Source organism: Podarcis erhardii, assembly GCF_964252035.2.
Source record: "Podarcis erhardii genome assembly, chromosome: 2".
NCBI lineage: Eukaryota > Metazoa > Chordata > Lepidosauria > Squamata > Lacertidae > Podarcis > Podarcis erhardii.
In genome coordinates, this window is record NC_138498.1 from 93,407,834 (window position 1) to 93,426,214 (window position 18,381).

The 18,381-nt window shown below is 43.8% G+C and overlaps 1 protein-coding gene across 2 annotated transcripts in view; it reads left to right on the top strand.

The window, feature by feature from the left end:
• SUMF1 (sulfatase modifying factor 1) overlaps positions 1 to 18,381 on the top strand; it is a 70,723-nt gene that overhangs the window by 33,380 nt on the left and 18,962 nt on the right. For both annotated transcript variants that reach the window (XM_081853735.1, XM_081853734.1), the window contains exons 6-7: positions 560 to 674; positions 4,206 to 4,319. In XM_081853735.1, coding sequence (XP_081709861.1) covers positions 560 to 674; positions 4,206 to 4,319 — 229 coding nt within the window. The remainder of the gene's footprint in view (positions 1 to 559; positions 675 to 4,205; positions 4,320 to 18,381) is intronic.

The window sequence follows — 18,381 nt, forward strand, 5'->3', positions numbered from 1 at the left end:
CACATTTTAACATTTCCTAATACCAGGGAGTGGTTAAATTCTGCCGTTTAGGCATGATGTATAAATCTCCAAACTTAATCCCATTATTGCTTCTGTTTCTTAAAGCCACTTTGTGTTTAAATCAGAAGGATAATACAGTGTCCCCTTTTTGTAAACAAGAGCGCAGCCTTAATCTCCTGTTCGTATGACTTACATTCTGCTTTGTATATCCTGTTCATCTGGACCCCCAGGATGTTAACTATATAAGAGTTCTAGATTCCCAGTTCTTGTTTCTTTTCAGAGATACGTTTTGGGTAATAGGATCAACAGTGTTGCTTTTTGATATGTTAAAATGTTGCCTTGCAAAAACTGTCACAAAGGTAGAAAATGTTGGGTACATGTTTTTGACCTACTTCTTATGGATTAAAAGCACTTATCTCTGTGCTTCATTGGGAGCTATAAAACTATCATTGAAATTCATAGCCACTCTTTTATCTCATTTTTGAACCTTCTCTCATCTCCAAGCCAGAAGCAGCCTACTGTTGGCCTGAATAACACTTGCTTGTGCTTTTTCCAACAGACTTTTCCCCTGGGGAAACAAGCTTCACCCAAGTGGTCGGCACTATGCTAATATCTGGCAGGGAGAATTCCCTACAAGCAACACTGGGGAAGATGGATACCAGGGAACTGCACCCGTAAGTGTGGTGGATGAAATAAACTAGAAGCATCAGTGCAAAGGTGTATAAACTTGGGAGATCATGGGAAACATAAATCAATTTCAGGCAAGGGCATAGAGTGCAATTTGGCCATTTTCTCTCTTTTGCTGCTGAAAAGCTGAGGAACAAATTCTTTCCCATGACATCTATCCCACCTGAAAATGGGGAAAAGTCACTTTGTGGTGACTCTTCCATTAAAAAAATGGCCACATGCCGCACTAATCCTTAGTATGAATGCAGGAAGAGACAAAACAGGAACAAGATGAGAAGCAGGAAGTTGGTAGTCTCTCTTCCTTTCCTTTCCTTTCCTTTCCTTTCCTTTTCCTTTCCTTTCCTTTCCTTTCCTTTCCTTTCCTTTCCTTTCTTTTTGTGTAGAAAAGGCATGTATTCAAGATGTAGGCTACTTGGCTCTATGAACTGATGACTGAAGCCTCATTCCTATTACATTGCAAATGAAATTACTAACCGGGTTGTTGATGAGAAACATCCGGCTGTCTGCTTGCCCTATGCAGGGTGTCATTTTTCTTGCTACAAATCATTCCCTGGTCACAAATGTCAGGATCAGCAAGTAGACGATTGACAACTTAACAATTGTTCTTGTAAATGCAATGAGAACAAGTTGTTTCAATCCATGATGGTGATTTATGCCTATTGTCGCTTAGCAAGAAAAAATGTCAAGGATTTTGTAATTCGATTGTTTTGCTCTTACATTGCCAAACCCACGCCTAGACATCAGTCTGCACCTGAATGGTGTCCTTGTTCATGACCCTGCATATTTCATTCTGCTTTTCTGTTGCTAACCTTCTGCCAAGGCCCAATCTGGAAATGTTGGTTTTTAGATACGCAGTTGGCAGGAAAGCAGGTAGGCAGCCTGGAACTGGCACAGTGATTGGACCAAGATTGGCTCTCATTCTTTCATTTGATGGCAGCGAGGCTGGCTCAGGATCCAGCAGATCCCAGGCTGGTTCAGTCCCCGTTTGGGTCTTTCCTCTCACTGCCACTGATGCGATATCTGGTTTTCAGTATCACAATATATCACCAGCTAAACATCACAATATACTGATATATCACGGTATCTGAAATAAGATGGAACTTTGTAGAGGCGAACATGTTAATGTCCTGGGAACTCCTACTAAGTTACGGGTCTAAATCACCACATACTGATGAAATCATCACTTTCATCAGCAGGCAAGCCAAAATGCATCCAGACAGGATTTTGGTTTGGGGCTTGGACCAAATACATATTCAGGTCCAGGACAATCCAGAATACAGTGGTGAGTCATAGTGAATACAAATAATCTGGGAAAATATTGAACAACAACAACAACAATAATCTAAATTTGATGTATATAATTATATGAAAATTAACTCAACAATCGTATGCGTCAACTAAACCATTAAAGATTTATGGATAATATATTAATGTTCTTTGCAGTTTCAGGGGCAAATTTAAAATTTACAGAAGTAGAAGATTTAGTAAAAATATTACTTTAACATGAATATGATTTTCTACTAATTTAAGAGTAATTTCAGTAATTTACTAGTGTCTCCTTCCCCACTCAGAGGGTGAACTGCAGTTCTATGCATGAGTAAGCCCCACTCAGCTAAACTAAACTTACTTCTACTTTCCTGGGAGTAAGCCCCATTGAATTCAGTAGAGCTTGCTTCTGAGCAGACACACATTTACTTGCACTGCTTAAAGATAAACACCCACCCTCCCCATCATTCTCACCTCACAACAATCTTCCAATCTCCCATTTCAGCATAAGGCAGCAACTTAAATCTTGCCTCCTCCATTCCCCCCACCCCCAGAGGGCCCCCCCCAAAGCCCCCATCCCACCAATTTCTCCCTTTTTATCAAAGGGAAGGAGGAGGAGCAAGCAAGCAATGAGATAATATTTTTGTTGACTTCCTTTTTTATATGAGGGAAGCTATTTAAGGCGAACCAACAATGTCTTACACAGCAGCTTGGTTTTTTGTTCTTACTTTTACACGGGGGAAAGCGGCTCCATCAAAGCCTCTGATGGTAGCAAAAGGCTTCAGGGAGGGCAGAGAAAGGCTTCTCTCTCACTCTCGTGCACACATAGACAGAAGGGGAGAAGGGAATATACAGAGCCTTAAATAACAGGGCAACTTGGTTTCTTGTCGTTTTACACGGGAGTGGTGGGAAGGGGCAGGAAAGGCATCAGGGAGGGGAGACGCTTAGCACATGCACTCACACACAAACATAGGCAGAAGGGGAGATGGGAGTAAAGAAAAAGAGTTAAGTAACAGTACAAGAAGGGACGCGGGTGGCACTGTGGGTTAAACCACAGAGCCTAGGATTTGCTGATCAGAAGGTCGGTGGTTCGAATCCCCACGATGGGGTGAGTTCCCGTCGCTCGGTCCCTGCTCCTGCCAACCTAGCAGTTCGAAAGCACAACAAAGTGCAAGTAGATAAATAGGTACTGCTTGGGCGGGAAGGTAAATGGCATTTCTGTGCGTTGCTCTGGGTCACCAGAAGTGGCTTAGTCATGCTGGCCACATGACCTAGAAGCTGTACGCCGGCTCCCTTGGCCAATAAAGTGAGATGAGCTCCGCAACCCCAGAGTTGGACACGACTGGACCTAATGGTCAGGAGTCCCTTTACCTTTAACAGGGCAATATTTTTTGTTTTTACTCGGAAGAAAGCAACCCCAGTTTCTTCTTTCACAGGGGTAAGGAAGAGGCAAAGGCTCAGACCAGCGTCTTTGTAAACCATACCTACAGACCTGTCACGCAGGCTACTAGCCTGCTGCACCAGGGCTTGCTGCAAAATCGAAAGAAGTATATTGTGAGGGTGGATAAGTTCTGCTGCTGGCTGGCTGCTGCTTTCCCAGCTCCTTTCATAATCATCACGTGCTTTTGCAGAGGCAGCAGAGCTGAGCTGGGGCTCATTGCAAAATCGAAAAGTGACGGCTGCCATGCCTGCTCTTGTGAGTCGCTCGCTGCAGGAGGCAGAGGAAGCACTAAGAAGCACTGGCCGGCTGCACAGTTTTTCTCAAAATTGCACTGTTTGCCAGATAACATTTTATGAAACCGTTATCGTGCTGTGGACTGCATAACCGATTTTGAACGATATATTGAAAAATTGCCCAGGTCTAGAGGAGACGCTTGCCCACACATTTGGCAAGTAGAAGAGAGAGTTCTGCACCAGCAGAGTGCCACTGGTGCCACTGGGCAGGCAGCAACCGATAAGATGCCAGTAAAGCCCAGTAGGGCTAGCTGGAGGGACAGCTTTCCCCAGTCACCCCACCTTGCCCAGCGGATGGTGGGTTTGGATAGCTCTGCCTATTAATGACCAGTGCCATATATACAGAAAGGTGAAATGGCCAGTGAGGTATGAGGTCTTCAAACAGGGATCAGATTTACTTATCTTCTGGATCAGGGGAGAACTAAAATGAAAGGTGGAAAATAAAAACAACAATATTGTATTGGCTTGTGTACCTCTCAGTTCTCCAGTACCCTTTGTTCTTTTTCTTTTCTTTGCAGGTAACATCATTCCCTCCTAATGGTTATGGCTTGTACAACATTGTGGGAAATGCCTGGGAGTGGACCTCGGATTGGTGGGGTGTTAGGCATTCTGCAGATGAAACATACAATCCGGTGAGCATTTTGTTACTGATAAGCATATCAGAAGGCACTCATCTGTTGCTTTGCTCCTTTTCTGATTATATCTCTGCATGTGACAGTGCAGGTCCTGCTCCGGTGTAAAGCCTTGTAAAACAGTGCTGGATTGTAAACAGACACGTGCCATGTAACAGTTCCATGTTTGTAACTAAAGGTGGAATGGAAAATTCCCAACAGGTTGCACCTAATACAATGGCTGTGTCTACACTAGGAGCCCCAGGATCTTTTCCACAGCCACCCACTCCATATGTAATTTGCTTTGGGACCCAACTCAAGGTGCTAGAATTGACCTTTAAAGCCTTTTATTAATTTACATTCGTAGCCCTGAGGTTGTGGAATGGTTTACCAAAAGGATGCTCACTTTCCTCTTATTTTTTAGAAACCTGCTGCAGTCAAATAACAATCATACATGTGCCTTCTTTTTAAGGATTGTGCGCGCGCGCGCGCACACACACACACACACACACACACACAAACACCCCTTTATCACTTGTCTGTCTGCTTTTATGTTTGAGTTGGCACAAAACGGCTCTGTTGAATTGTCCTATCTTTGCAGCCTCAGGTTTGAGTGTCTCTAGGTGATTTCTTTTCAGTGAGACAGATTGTTAGCCTAATACTCTGATTGACAATCTCGGCCAGCATGGCCAATGGTCATAGGTGATGGGTGGGAGGTGTCGTTTCTAAGGCAGTGGTGGGGAACCTGTGGTCCTCAAAAGGTTGTTTGAGAACCACAGGTTCCCCATCACTGCCTTAGAAAACGAGTCAGCACCCATCAGTTAAAGACCAGTGGTACCACAGATAGTGAGAAAAGGACCAGGGAAACAAGCATTCAGATCCTTGCCCACCTGCATGCTGGACTGGATGACCTTGGCATACATTTCATTCTCTCTCTCTCTCTCTCTCTGCCTAATCTACCTTCTATGGTGGTTTTGAGGACAAAGGGCACTTTTTGTATGCTTAGTTATAAGCAGCTTCACAAACCTTGGATGGGAAATGTGGTATAAATACCAGCCTGCTGTCTGTACTCCTGCATGAAATCTCTGACAGAATTAAAATTTGACAGATGACTATCTAGGGTGTAAAGCTTTCAGCAGTGAAGGTGTTGGAAAAACTGTTCCGAGTGCAGCACATCCTTGTCATGTTTCACCTCTAGAGATTATGGTGTGTTAAGAAGTCAGCAGGCTCAAATATAGCTGCATAGAAGGTCACACAGGGACTCCTATACATCTGGAGTGGGTAGCCTTTTTCAACCTCAAGGCCACATTCTTTGCTGGGCAAGTTTCCCAGGGCCACATGCCAATGGTGGGTAGCAAGGGCAAACCAGGAGGGCAGGGAAGTATCTACACAAACCCACATCTGTATTGAGCAAAAGTAGCCAAGGTGTTGCCATCCAAATATTGTTGGACTACAACTATGGACTACAGCTGTGCTGGCTGGGGCTGATAGGAGTTGGAGTCCAACAAAATCTAAGGGGTACCACCTTGGCAGCCCCCGATGTAGAGAGTCTCCCATTCTTCCTTTGTACTGTTTTGTTTGATATGCAGCCATTGAATTGAAATATATATGCAGGCTCATATTATTCAACATGGCTGTTGCATTAGACGCCTATCTTTGTTGTTGATACACCCGTGTCCTATTAATGCTATGGAATTATCTGAAAGAAGCACCATTTTTGAATACTTTTGAAGATCCTCATCACCTCAACTTGGGTTTATGGCTGCTTTACCTCCCTGCAGCTCTGAGCTGCATTGTTTGCCTGAGCCCAGTATTGGGGGTGGAACACCAGCGGAGCAGTAGCTAGGAAAGCGGGTGGCCTCCAAACGTGGATTCCCATCAGCCCCCCTCCAGCATGGCCAGTGGTCAAGGATGATAGGAGTTGTAGTCTGCCAACATTTGAAGGGCACCCCACCTTGGCTAGTCCTGCAGTAAATAGTGGATGTGGCAGCTGTCTGGGTTTATTTCCTTCCTGCAAAGGTGTTACACTGCAGAGACAAAGCAGAGAACAAACATCTGTAGAAGCATCCAAGGGGAAAAGAATGTTAAAACAGCTGTATAGAACACATCCCTTATTCTTGATGCATTTCAGAGTCAACTCTCTTTTCTCCCCCAGGGTTAAGGTTTTAACAGGTTCACTCATGAAAACAGTCTGAATCCCCACAGACAGGAGCCTTATATGCTTGTTTGAATTTGAGGCACTTAGAATCTGCTTATCTCTGAAAATATATCTGAAGTTGCCAGCCTGTTTCATTTATCTGCTTAAGAACGGTTTTGAAGAAATTTGCAGATTCTAGACACGTTGACTTAACCAAACTTAAAAAAAATCGGGCTCTGTGAGATGGACTAGCTGATTTTCCAGCTATCTCTCATGAGTGAATTTTTCATTTGTCAAGAGCTGCTCTTGAAACACATTGGGGATGGAGGGCGGCATCCCTCCTCACCCTTCCTGTCATGGGGGGTCTGTCTGTCCTTGGGGTTGCTGTTTCCTCTGAGGGCGAGTTTTTAAGACTCTACATTGCCCTCATGCCCTGCGCATAGGCTTCCCAAGAGCCATCTGGTTGGCCTCTGTGGGAAACAGGATGCAAAACTAGATAGGCTTTATCTAGCTGAGCTGGTGCTCAAAATGGGTTTTTTCTTGCAAAGGAACAGGAGCCTGCCGTGCCATGTTCCTCTTCAACGTGTGAAGATTCTGCAGATCTGCTAGCTTGGAACAGGATCTTTTAATTAGCCACTGAATCGGAAAGCGCAAGCAAAGCTTAATGCTCAGACCTACAAAACACTATTGCCGTAAAGTAGTAAACACAAATTCTCCGGGTGGCCTAAATAATCAAGAATTCTTCATTACTCTAATTAAGATTTCCATCAGGCCGCTTCTTTGTTTTTGTAAGGCTTTCTGTTTTCATGCTGGGGTCAAGGCATCAGAGCTTGAGGAATGGAAGAAGTTGGGCTCTTGAGCACCATCCTGAACAGTAGCTTTTTCTGTCTTTTTTCTCTTTTCATTTTGGTGCAAGGCTGCTGCGGCACAGACCGGGAGCACACAGCTGTGTAAATACAGGCATATCTTTCCAAATTTAATGCACATCTCCCACTTTCAAAGACTTTCTTCTTTTTATTTTTCTTCTTAACATCCCCCTTGCGATTCCTTCTGCTTCCCACCACCACCCCATGCTGGTTTTCTCCTCATGACACTAGGCTAGTAGGCAGCCCTGGAGTATGGTATTAGAGCAAGGCGCATGGGATTAAGGCCTTTGGCTAGAGCAACATCTCTCTCTCTCTCTTTCTGCTGTGGAGGAGATTTACATCCTTATTTTTATTTTTATTTTGTCCAAGTTATCAGTTTAGGACAGGTTGAAGGAGCCAATTATGTTTAGCCTTGAAGAGATTACTATTAATGAGAGATAAGGTAGTTGTTGTCAGATACTGAGCTGTGACCTAGATGATGCAGCAAATTATGTTTTCTGCTGCTCTAGAGGGTAGGACCCTGAATAAATGAGTTCACATGATGAGAAAGGATAACTTTTGACTAAACATTTGGAACAACTCTTAATGGCACAAGCTGCTTGGCAATGACGCAGGCTGCCTCAGAAGGTGGTGCAATCTTCTTTGTTTGAGTTAGTTTTTCAAGTAGAGGCTGAATGGCCACCTATGAGAGATTCCATAGTCTCCTCCTCTTCCTCTTCCTCCTTCTCCTCCTCCTCCTCCTCCTCTTCTTCTTCTTCTTCTTCTTCTTCGGCAATCACTCATAGCCGAGTAAGATTGTCTTCCATAAACACGGTTTTAACAATGAGTCTGTAAGTGACTGTGGAGGCCAATTCTGGATCCACACGTCCTTCCACAGTGGGGACATTGGTTCCCAGGTGGGAGTTGATCACGGTGTGGGTTTGCCCAGTGTGCCTTCCTCTTAGCACGTTTCTCCTTTGCGTTCTGAGTTTGAGTATCTTCAAAGTCCATGACAACTTCCTTGACAGGGAGTGGACTAGATCAGTGGTTCCTAATGCCAACAGAACTTTCAGATTTTCAGCTTTGATTCCCCTTCTCCAGGTTTTCTGAACACTCTCTTTTTCTCTCCCTCTCTTTCCCCATCCCTTGCAAATGAGACGCAGCTCTTTCTTTAGAAGGGAGCCATAGTACTAACTGTGAAGGGCCACCTCCACTGTAGTAACTTTAGCTCTCATTGGGATCATACAGTTGCAGAACCTCACAGGGGTTGCATCTGTCACTTTACCAGGGAGGAGGAAAAGGGAGAAGGGGATGGACGGACGGACAGATGTATGTGGATGCCTGTGCAAGGAAAACCCATTCACTTCTCTTTCCTGCTCCTCATACCCACTCATACAGAAGGAGTGAGAGCCACTCTACCTGACACACACACACAGCCAACCAGTTGCCCCATTCTCCTTTTCAAACGATGGGTCAGCTGCTCCCCCCAGGCAGTTGGGGCACCCTTGCCCAACTCTGAACCACCCATTTTCCCCCTGAGGGGAAGGACAACAGGAAACACAGCTGGCAGTCTCAATGGGATAGCCTTTATCTCTTCCCCTTGAGGGGAAAATGAGCTGAGGAGTGCTAGTTGCAAAGCTTTGCAGACCCGCTGGGATAGCTCCAAGGACCCTAGGTTATTTCTTTAGGAATTTAGTATTTTGACATGGCATTGTTTCAGTATCTGGTGTTTCCTGATCATGCTTGCTAACAGAGTTGTGAATGAAACAGCATGGCTTCTTTGAATTATCAGTAGCAAACCAAGCCATTTCCCCTGATAGTTCCAGTGGAGCGAGGGCTGGTTAACAGTACCGTTGTATGTGAGAAAAAGGAAGGACTTGAACGACTGTCTCCTCCTGTTTTGTCAACTATAACTTATCAGCTTGCAGAGAAGCAGCCAAGCATGAATGTGATAAATGAACCGTACTTCTTAATCTAGAGATGGCTTTTAATTCCAGCCCTTTTCAGCTCTTGGAAATGCATGGTTGCTGGGCAGAACTGTACGCAGTTCAGCACCGAAAAGCTAAATTAGCTTTGTGGCGCCACAGCAAGTTAGAGCTCTCCATTTTTATACGTGGACAGTTACAGATTGGTGTTTTGAAATGCATTTTGGATTGTTTCATAAGTGTTAGCAGATGGGGGACAGTTTAAATGTTTAAAGAAGCACTTGTAAAACAAGCTTTTATGGGTGCTGTAATGAGACTTGCTTTCCCTTGAATCTGTCTTTGCATATTCCACCTCAACCAGTTCTTTCCAGGCCTTTCCTGGTCCATGGAGAGAAGCAGGCTTCCAGGCTGAGTACAGTGGTACCTCGGGTTAAGAACTTAATTCGTTCTGGAGGTCCATTTTTAACCTGAAACTGTTCTTGACCTGAGGTACCACTTTAGCTAATGGGGCCTCCCGCTGCCACTGCGCCACCGCTGCACGATTTCTGTTCTTATCCTGAAGCAAAGTTCTTAACCCGAGGTACTATTTCTGGGTTAGTGGAGTCTGTAACCTGAAGTGTATGTAACCTGAAGCGTGTGTAACCCGAGGTACCATTGTACCACCTTCTGGCCTGAAGACTTTCCTCTCAGTTTTCCTTCTTGGGTCTAGGCCTCAGGTATGGACCTAGGTTCTGAATGGAAGGGATACAATGCCCACAGAAACCAGGGCTGCGTTCACACCATACATTTTCAGCACATTTTCAGCACATGGCTTTCCCCCAAAGAATCCTGGGAATTGTAATTTATGCCTCACAGAGCTAAAATACCCAGCCTGCTTAATAGATGAAGTTCCCAAATTCTTTGAGAGAGCTTTAATTGTGTTTTAAATACATGGTGTGCTCACAGACAAGATGCACTGTGACCAGCAAAGAAGCCGAGCAGATGCAGGGCTGTAGTCTGCCAACAAGGGCCACAGCCTGCCTAATTTCTGTAGTAAACATACTTATTGGCCTTCTCACCCACCCACCCACCCCGGCTTTGTTTCCCCTAGACCAGGCTTCAACTTGATACCTCCCCTCCCCCCAATCTATTTTGGGCTCCAACTCTCAGCAGTGCTGCTTAGACTCCCTGTGTGGAATTATCTTTAGAAAACTCTTTCTGTGGCTCTGCACTGCTTCCATTTTGTCTGTTGGGTTCTCCTAGGGTTCAGCCAGGGGTAGCTGATGTTATACCCTCAAGTTGTTGTTGGGCTCCAGATCCCACCAGGTCCAGGCCATCTGGCCAAAGGTCAGGGACGATCGGAGTTGCAGTCCAACAATTTCTGAAGAGCACCCTGTTGAGAGCCAGTGTGGTCTAGTGGTTAAGAGCAGTAGATTCGTAATCTGGTTCGCGTCTCCGCTCCTCCACATGCAGCTGCTGGGTGACCTTGGGCTAGTCACACTTCTCTGAAGTCTCTCAGCCCCACTCACCTCACAGAGTGTTTGTTGTGGGGGAGGAAGGGAAAGGAGAATGTTAGTCGCTTTGAGACTCCTTCGGGTAGTGATAAAGTGGGATATCAAATCCAAACTCCTCCTCCTCCTCCTCCTCCTCCTCCTCCTCCTCCTCCTCCTCCTCCTCTTCTTCTTCTTCTTCTTCTTCTTCTTGACTAACTCTAGGCCAGACAGATAAAGCTGCACTGCCCTGCCTCAAGATTCTATATGGGAAAAGCAGAGGAATCCTCCCCAGTCCTGTAGGATCCCAGTGGTGAACTGGCTACTATTCATAGTGGCTGTGCAGTCCCTCCACTGACAGAGGCAGTGTTCGGATGAATGCCAGTCCCTGGGAGTCACAAGTGGGTAGAGCACTGTTGCACTCCGGTCCTGCTTGCAAGCATCCTTGGGGATTCTGGTTAGCCATTGTGAGAAAAGGATGCTGGACTAGATGGACCATTGGCCTGAGCCAGCCAGCTCCTCTTAGGTTCTTAATGGGATCCCTCCCTCAAAGCAAGCCAACCAGAGTGCCAGAGTGCCACCCAGCCACCCTTGGAATCGTGGGTGGAGTTATTCCCAAGAGGGGGAATAATTCCCGTATAGCCTTGCTATATATTCTGGGGAGCTCTCCCTCTTGGATGATGTATTCTTATTGCCACCTGAGTCTTGAATCAGTTTCTGGGTTACCAGAAGGAGGAATAAAATTCTATCAATAAAAAATACAATAAAATTCTACCTTCACTGGTTTCCTTCACTTGATGCACTTCCACGCAGCAGTTTTGTTTTGGGCTTGGCGTACCACATGCATGCAAGTTTTGTACAACATCCACGAAGCACTGTCCTCATCGACATGCCATCTCACATAATTTCCCCATTTAATCCAGGTTTACCATTTCCATAAGAAAATCATAATTGAAAAAACAGCAAAACTACCCCCCCCCCAAATTGGATAGGGGAGTGGGATGGCATTTTCAGTCTTCTTCTTCTTCTTCTTCTTCTTCTTCTTCTTCTTCTTCTTCTTTAAATTATACCTCGCTTTTCACCAAAAATAAAATAACCCAGTCCACAGTAAATTGCCTGTGGAATTTTTCTATCCAGCTTTCCTTTCTGGGATAAATTCTTTATGTTTACTCAACAAAACTCTTCCTTCATTTTCCTTACCCGCCCAACCTTTTGTTTCTTATCTTTTTACTCTTTCTTCATCCAAGAATTCTTTCTAACTTTTAAAAGTGTTTCAACTCCACTTAGGTATCTATTTTCAGATCTTCCCTTAGAGTGCACCTTATCTCCCCACCCCCCACCCAAAATTTAGTCTCTCCATGGTTCTTTCCTCCCAGGATTATTGCAGAGCTGTACTGTACTTGTAAGGTGTGTGTTAACTTCTGTCCCTCCAGTGTTGGTCTCTCTCCTCTGAGCTAAATTGTAAGCCACTTTCAGGCAGGGAACTATTTTTAAGTCTGTGCTTGTACAGCGGCAAGCTGGCACTTAATAATTGGAAGTAATTAATAACAGTGCATGCATAATGACATATAATCAGAAGGTCTTCGGGAGGTGTCAGATAGGGCCCTTAGTTTGTCTCTTTCAAATCAGCCAGGCTGATTTTCAGGCTTTCGTTATGACTGAAGGCAAACAAGCAGCAAGATGCAAGCACAAGTAAATATTAGCTTTTCATGACCTTAACCTGCATATAAACTTAGGTGGGAAATTGACTCAGTGGTTGTTTTAACAATAATATACTACCCGTATGGCACGCTGGGGCCTCTATATAGGACCAGTCCAGTGGTGGGGGTTCCTGCTGGATCTGTTGGATCACATTGCAGTTCTGAAGCAGTCCTGCTTCCGAGTCTTCACTGATTTCTAGTTTTGGTGGAAATTTTAGTAAATATTGAAGAAAAAAATCCGCATAAAAGAATAACAAAGGAAAAAAAATCTCTCTTTTTTAAAAAGGAAAGGCCAATTCAGTTCAAGGATTGTTTATCTAAACGACTCTGTCAGGGTTCCTTGCAAATTATGTTTCAGAAACAGCTTGTTTACTCAGGTTCCTTTTAACCACAGGCAGATCATCCTGATATGAATGACTGATATATGAAGCCCATCTGTCGCCGCAATTTAAATAAAAACCAGCAGAAAAACAAATACATTCTGTATTCAGGCCACTACTTTTGTGACCTTGCGGATAACCTAACTGCATGTGTTGTAACTGGACTACATGTCCCATCACTCTTGACTGCTGGCCATGCTGACTGGGGCTGATGGGGGTTGTAGCTGAACAACGTCTGAAGAGTACCACATTGGCTACCCCTTCGGGTGAACTATGGTATAATGGATAGCAAGTCAAAGGAACAGTCAGGGTGACAGGAGATCCAGCGATTCATCTACATAGACAAGCCTGCCCTTAATAGGCTTGCAACATGCCTTCTTCATAGCTCATGCTTTGGCTTGTTTAAAGCAAGCTCCGGCAAGTTTTTAAGCCACAATTTATGGTCCCATTTCTAACGATTTATGGTCCCATTTCTAACGACGAGCCAGATTTTGTGGAAATGGAAATGAAACTCTGCTGCAGCCATTCTCCTGGCCATGCAGGAAGAGGAGAGGGAAAGCGTGAGAATGAGAGGCTAGCAGCAGCTCCTCCCATTAAACCATGATGCAGTATTACATGCAAATGTCGCCAAAGACACTAGAGGACCTGCAAGTGTTATCTGGGAGAAATGGCAGTCTTTGGAAAGGGAGAGGTGTTGTTGTTATTTAATAAAAATAAAACAATAACTTTGTTTTTTAAAAAATAAATCAGTTGTGGTTATTACACTCCTAAATTTAGGCGAACTTTTAAAGGCTTAGCTTAATCCTAGATTTTTCCAGAATGTGTTTTAAGATTCTGCATGGTATTTCTTCACATGTATGATTGAGGGTATTTTTATTTTTAAAAGGTAAGCCATTCCAGAACCAGCCCTTAACTGTTCTTTTTAGAGTCAGGGTATGTGTGAAGAGAGAATGAATTACAGAAGCATATTTGCGGCTAAATAAATAGAGGCCAACAAGCAGAGGGAGCGGATCTGTTAGGATGGGATATTTTCTACTTACCAGTGAATTCCCTCTACTGTATTAAATACTGTTTGTACTTGAAAGGGGATTCCATTAAGGGGATAATGTTGTGTAATGCAATAGGCAGCCTGAAGAAGGTACAGCTCAAGTGGCTCAGTAATGCGTGGCTATGTACTAATCCTATTTTGCAGTAGGCAGTTTTCACTTTAATTTTTGCTTTGCTGCCAAAACACTCTTCTCTTGCATTCTCTTCATATAATTAATAGCTTTCGAGGGGGCACTTAATCCAAACAACCCCCTGCTCATTGTATCTGTGCTTTAGTAGCAGAGGTTATCCTTTTATAATCCTGAGCACATACCATATTTGTGAGAGATTGAGCCCTTTGTGGAATCAGAGACTACAAAGCTTTTCATATCGGCTGCTCTTCTTCCACCAGCAAAAGACTGACTACCTTAAGATCGGGTCACATTCAGTGTTGCTGTTGATAGACATGCTTTCTGGATTTTCAGTCACATGTTTTGTTGACGGCACAATGTTTCTACAGGGAACCCCTTTTCAGGGAATGGGCAGGTCCTTTTCCACATTTTGTACACAGTTTGAGAGGTGGGAGTTCTTTTGGCAATAGAACTCCCGGAAATTATATTAGTGGAGTTAAAAGACACAGACCCTGAGAACTACAAGTAGCTCTAGAAGGACTTTTGCCTGGCTCATGTATCTCAGCAGATTGTGATTGAAACCAGTAGGATGAACCTGAAACCTTCGGTGACATTAAGAGTTGTAGCCAAATGTTAGTCGGAGTAGACACATTGGAATTAAAGGACATGGCTACCTTAGGTCCATTAATTTCATTGGGTCTACTCTGAGTACAGTGGTACCTTGGGTTACATACGCTTCAGGTTACAGACCCCGCTAACCCAGAAATAGTACCTTGGGTTAAGAACTTTGCTTCAGGATGAGAACAGAAATCGTGCTCCGGCGGTGCGGCAGCAGCAGGAGGCCCCATTAGCTAAAGTGGTGCTTCAGGTTAAGAACAGTTTCAGGTTAAGAACAGATCTCCAGAACGAATTAAGTACTTAACCCAAGGTACCACTGTATGTTGGATACAATCCTAAACTAACTCTTTTGTAAGGAACAATGAGACTATCTTGCAACCCTCCGCATATCCAGTGAAACAAACAAACAAACAAACAAACTGCCGTTCTTCTGAGTGGGTACAGGGGAGAAAAAGATTGGGATGTGGTAGCAGGCAGAGAACTACACAGTTTGCTTTGGTTTCTGCTTACAGTGCCAAACGAAAACAAAGGACACCCAGGTTTGAATTCTCAGTCAGCCATCAAGCTTTCTGAGTGACTTGGGCCAGTCACAAGGAAGGAAAGATGGGATCAAAATGTCCACTGACAGAGGCATTATGCTTCTGAATACCAGTCCCTGGAAACCACAGAAGTGGGGAATGTTGTACTCAGTTCCTGCTTGTGGACTTCCTGTAGGCATCTGATTGGCCCCTGTGAGAACAGGATGCTGGGCTAGATGCCCAGGATGCTACTGGTCTGATCCAGCAGGTTCTTCTTATATAAAACACACATCGGTGTATTAATTCTTGTATATAGAGCATTTGACTGAAGGTAGGCTTGAAAGTGTGTGGGCAGTACCCTTTGAAGCAAGAATGGTGTTGTGATCCTGGCATTCTGCAGGCGATTCAGCCCAAGGATTCAGAGTGGGAGGATGGAATTGTCCTCAAGGCCAGCCCCAGGTGTGCATATCAAACCAGGAGACCTATTCAAGGTGAAACCATTGTCCCAGTATATCTCTGTCCCCTCCTCTGACTCTTAGGACACCAGCTCAGTCTTGGTGGAACCGCAGCATGAATCATGCTCATTCCCTACAGTTCTGAAATCAAGGACTTCACGGATGCAGTGATTCAGCAGCATCAACAAACAAAAACAGAAGCGAGACAAGCATTGATGTTCTTTCTGACTCAAGACTTTATTTTACTTTTGTGTGTGTGTGTGTGTGTGTGTGTGTGTGTGTGTGTATATATATATATATATATATATATATATATATCACCAACTTGATGCTCCAGCTACTTGCATGTAGCTAAAGGACCTGAATGGAGTTCCCAAATAATACTAGAAACAGAGGGGTGCATATTTTTTCCCCTCTGCCTTATTTTTCTGCATTTTAAATGCCTATAAGTAAAAAATGAAAAGAGAGAAGTATGTAGTTATTATTGCATAGATCTCTCTCTCCATTTTTTTTTGCTTACAAGCTTTTCATGAGATTCTTTTGGTCCTCAGACCCTGAATGCATTTAGAACACATAGTAGTACTAACAATGCTAATTACTAATAATTCCAATGACATTATGAAATAACTTCATACTGATCGTTTTCACCCATAAGTTTCCCAAAGTTTGTAATATTAGAAAGCTTTTTTTTACTTCTCCCTCCTTGCTATTCCCAACAACACCTTAGCCTGCACTGTAGAGTATGGTTCTGTTACAGTCCTTGCCTTGCCAGCATCTTAAACCCTATCCCCATGTCACCATTTTGCAAATTGTTCCCAAGGGACCCTGCTATGTAGATCAGGCCAAAGGCCCATGTGTTCCATGTCTTAGAATTCCATGTGTTCTCACAGTGGCCCACCAGGTGCCTTTGGGAAGTCCTGAAGCATGACAGCACTCTCTGCCCCTGTGCTCCCCAGAAACTGGTGTTTAGAGGCGTGCCACCTTTGATACTGGACGTATACACAACCATCATGGCTGGTATCCCTGAACAGCCTTGCCTTCAATGTTCCCCCCCACCACCATCCCCCTTTAAAGCTGTGTAAGATACATCTTGTGGTAGAAAATTCTATAGTATCCTGAATCTTACACCCTTCAGCTTCACTTTGATGGCTCCTGGGTTCCAAAATTATGGGAGAGGGAGGAAACTTCTGTCTATTTTCTCTACACCATGCATAATTTTATTCACCCTCTATCCTGTCCTCACCTTACTCCCCAGCTTTTAAAATCTAAAAACTCCCAAATGTTTTAATCTTTCCTCATAGAGGAGTTCCTGCAGCCCATTGGTCATTTTTGTTGGCCCCGTTTGGTACTTTTTTTAGCACACCATGTCCCCCTCAGCTCTAAAGCACTCTTTTTACACAAAGCTGTAGGTTCCTGGCATTAGTAATTTCCTTTAGACATCACCTTTTGGCAGCTGCTGGGAAGCTGCTGTTCCCCAGGGCTGCAGAGCTTTCTGAGGGTCCCAGGAGCCAAAGCAGGAAAGGGCCAGTTGTTGTTTTGTCAGATTTCCACTGCTTAAGGATTTAGTCCTTTGTGTACCTCTTCCCACTTCTACATTGACTAGCAGAAGCCAAATAAACAAAAAATAAATAAATGATCAGATATATTTACTAAAAGGTTTATATCCAGCAGTTTCTACTGAATCGATCTTCAAGATAGCAATGATTTTCTTTTTTAAAACAACAAACCAAAAAACAACATAATTTTACCAGTTCCATTAATTTGCCTTGTTTATACAGGTTGTAAAGCTCGGCTATTCTTGGAGCATCATTTGGGTTACCTTAGTACAGAATGTCAATTTTTTAAAAAATGGAGTAGAGCACATAGCCTAGTCATAGCACAAATGACAGAATTAAGGTAGCTGAAGATTAATTCCAGAATTAGTTGGTTATTACAGTTTCTGCCCAGTATGTTTTTGAGGTGAATGAGTCCTTTTAAACCTTAATTCTTAATTAATTAAACTCCACACAGGGTTTTGTTATCTACTGTAATCTTTATTAAATCACAAAATGCTAAAGTACGTGCACCTGGCAAATCTCAAGGGAATGATTCTTACCCAGCTATACTCTTTGAGGAATGACGTGTTTTGTCAATTCAAAATTGGGTTGATTAGCAGCTATGCAATTTTTCCTGAATAATCTCTTTCCAGGCCTTTTATTTGGTGCCTTGGCAAGCAAGGTTGTGTTGGTAGTAGAATACTGGCTTTCCGGGGCTTCAACCATTTGTGGTATCTCAGAAAGCAAGTACTTTCAAAAGCAAACAAAATTTCCCCAGAGCCATGCTGTTTAAGCATAGGATGAGACCTGCTGGATCAGGCCAAAGACCCATTGAGTCCAGCATAGTGGGCAACCAGGCCTATAGGAAAGGGGGACCTCAGTGCATCAATGCTCTCCTCCCTTGCAATTTCCAGAAACTAGTATTCAGGGGTACACTGCCTATGTCAGTTGAGGTATGGCATAGCCTTATCCTCTTTGAATTTGTCTAATACTCTTTCAAAGCCATCTAACTTGGTAGCCATCGCTACACCTTGTGGGAAGAAATCCATAGTTTTAAGTATGTACTGTGTGAAGAAGTCTGTTCTGAATCTTCCAACACTCCACTTCATTGGATGACCCGACTTCTAGTGATACAAAAAAGGAGAATTCACTTTCTCCGCACCATGCAAGATTTTATAAACCTCTGCCATGCCCCCTGTTACTCACCTTTTGTCCAAACTTAAAAGCGCCAGATGTGATAACCTTTCCTCGCAGGAGCATGGTTCATTTTAGTTTTCCACCATAGAACATTTTCTGGCTGTACAATATCTGTTTAACCATGTGATAGTTAATGTGTGTCGTTTT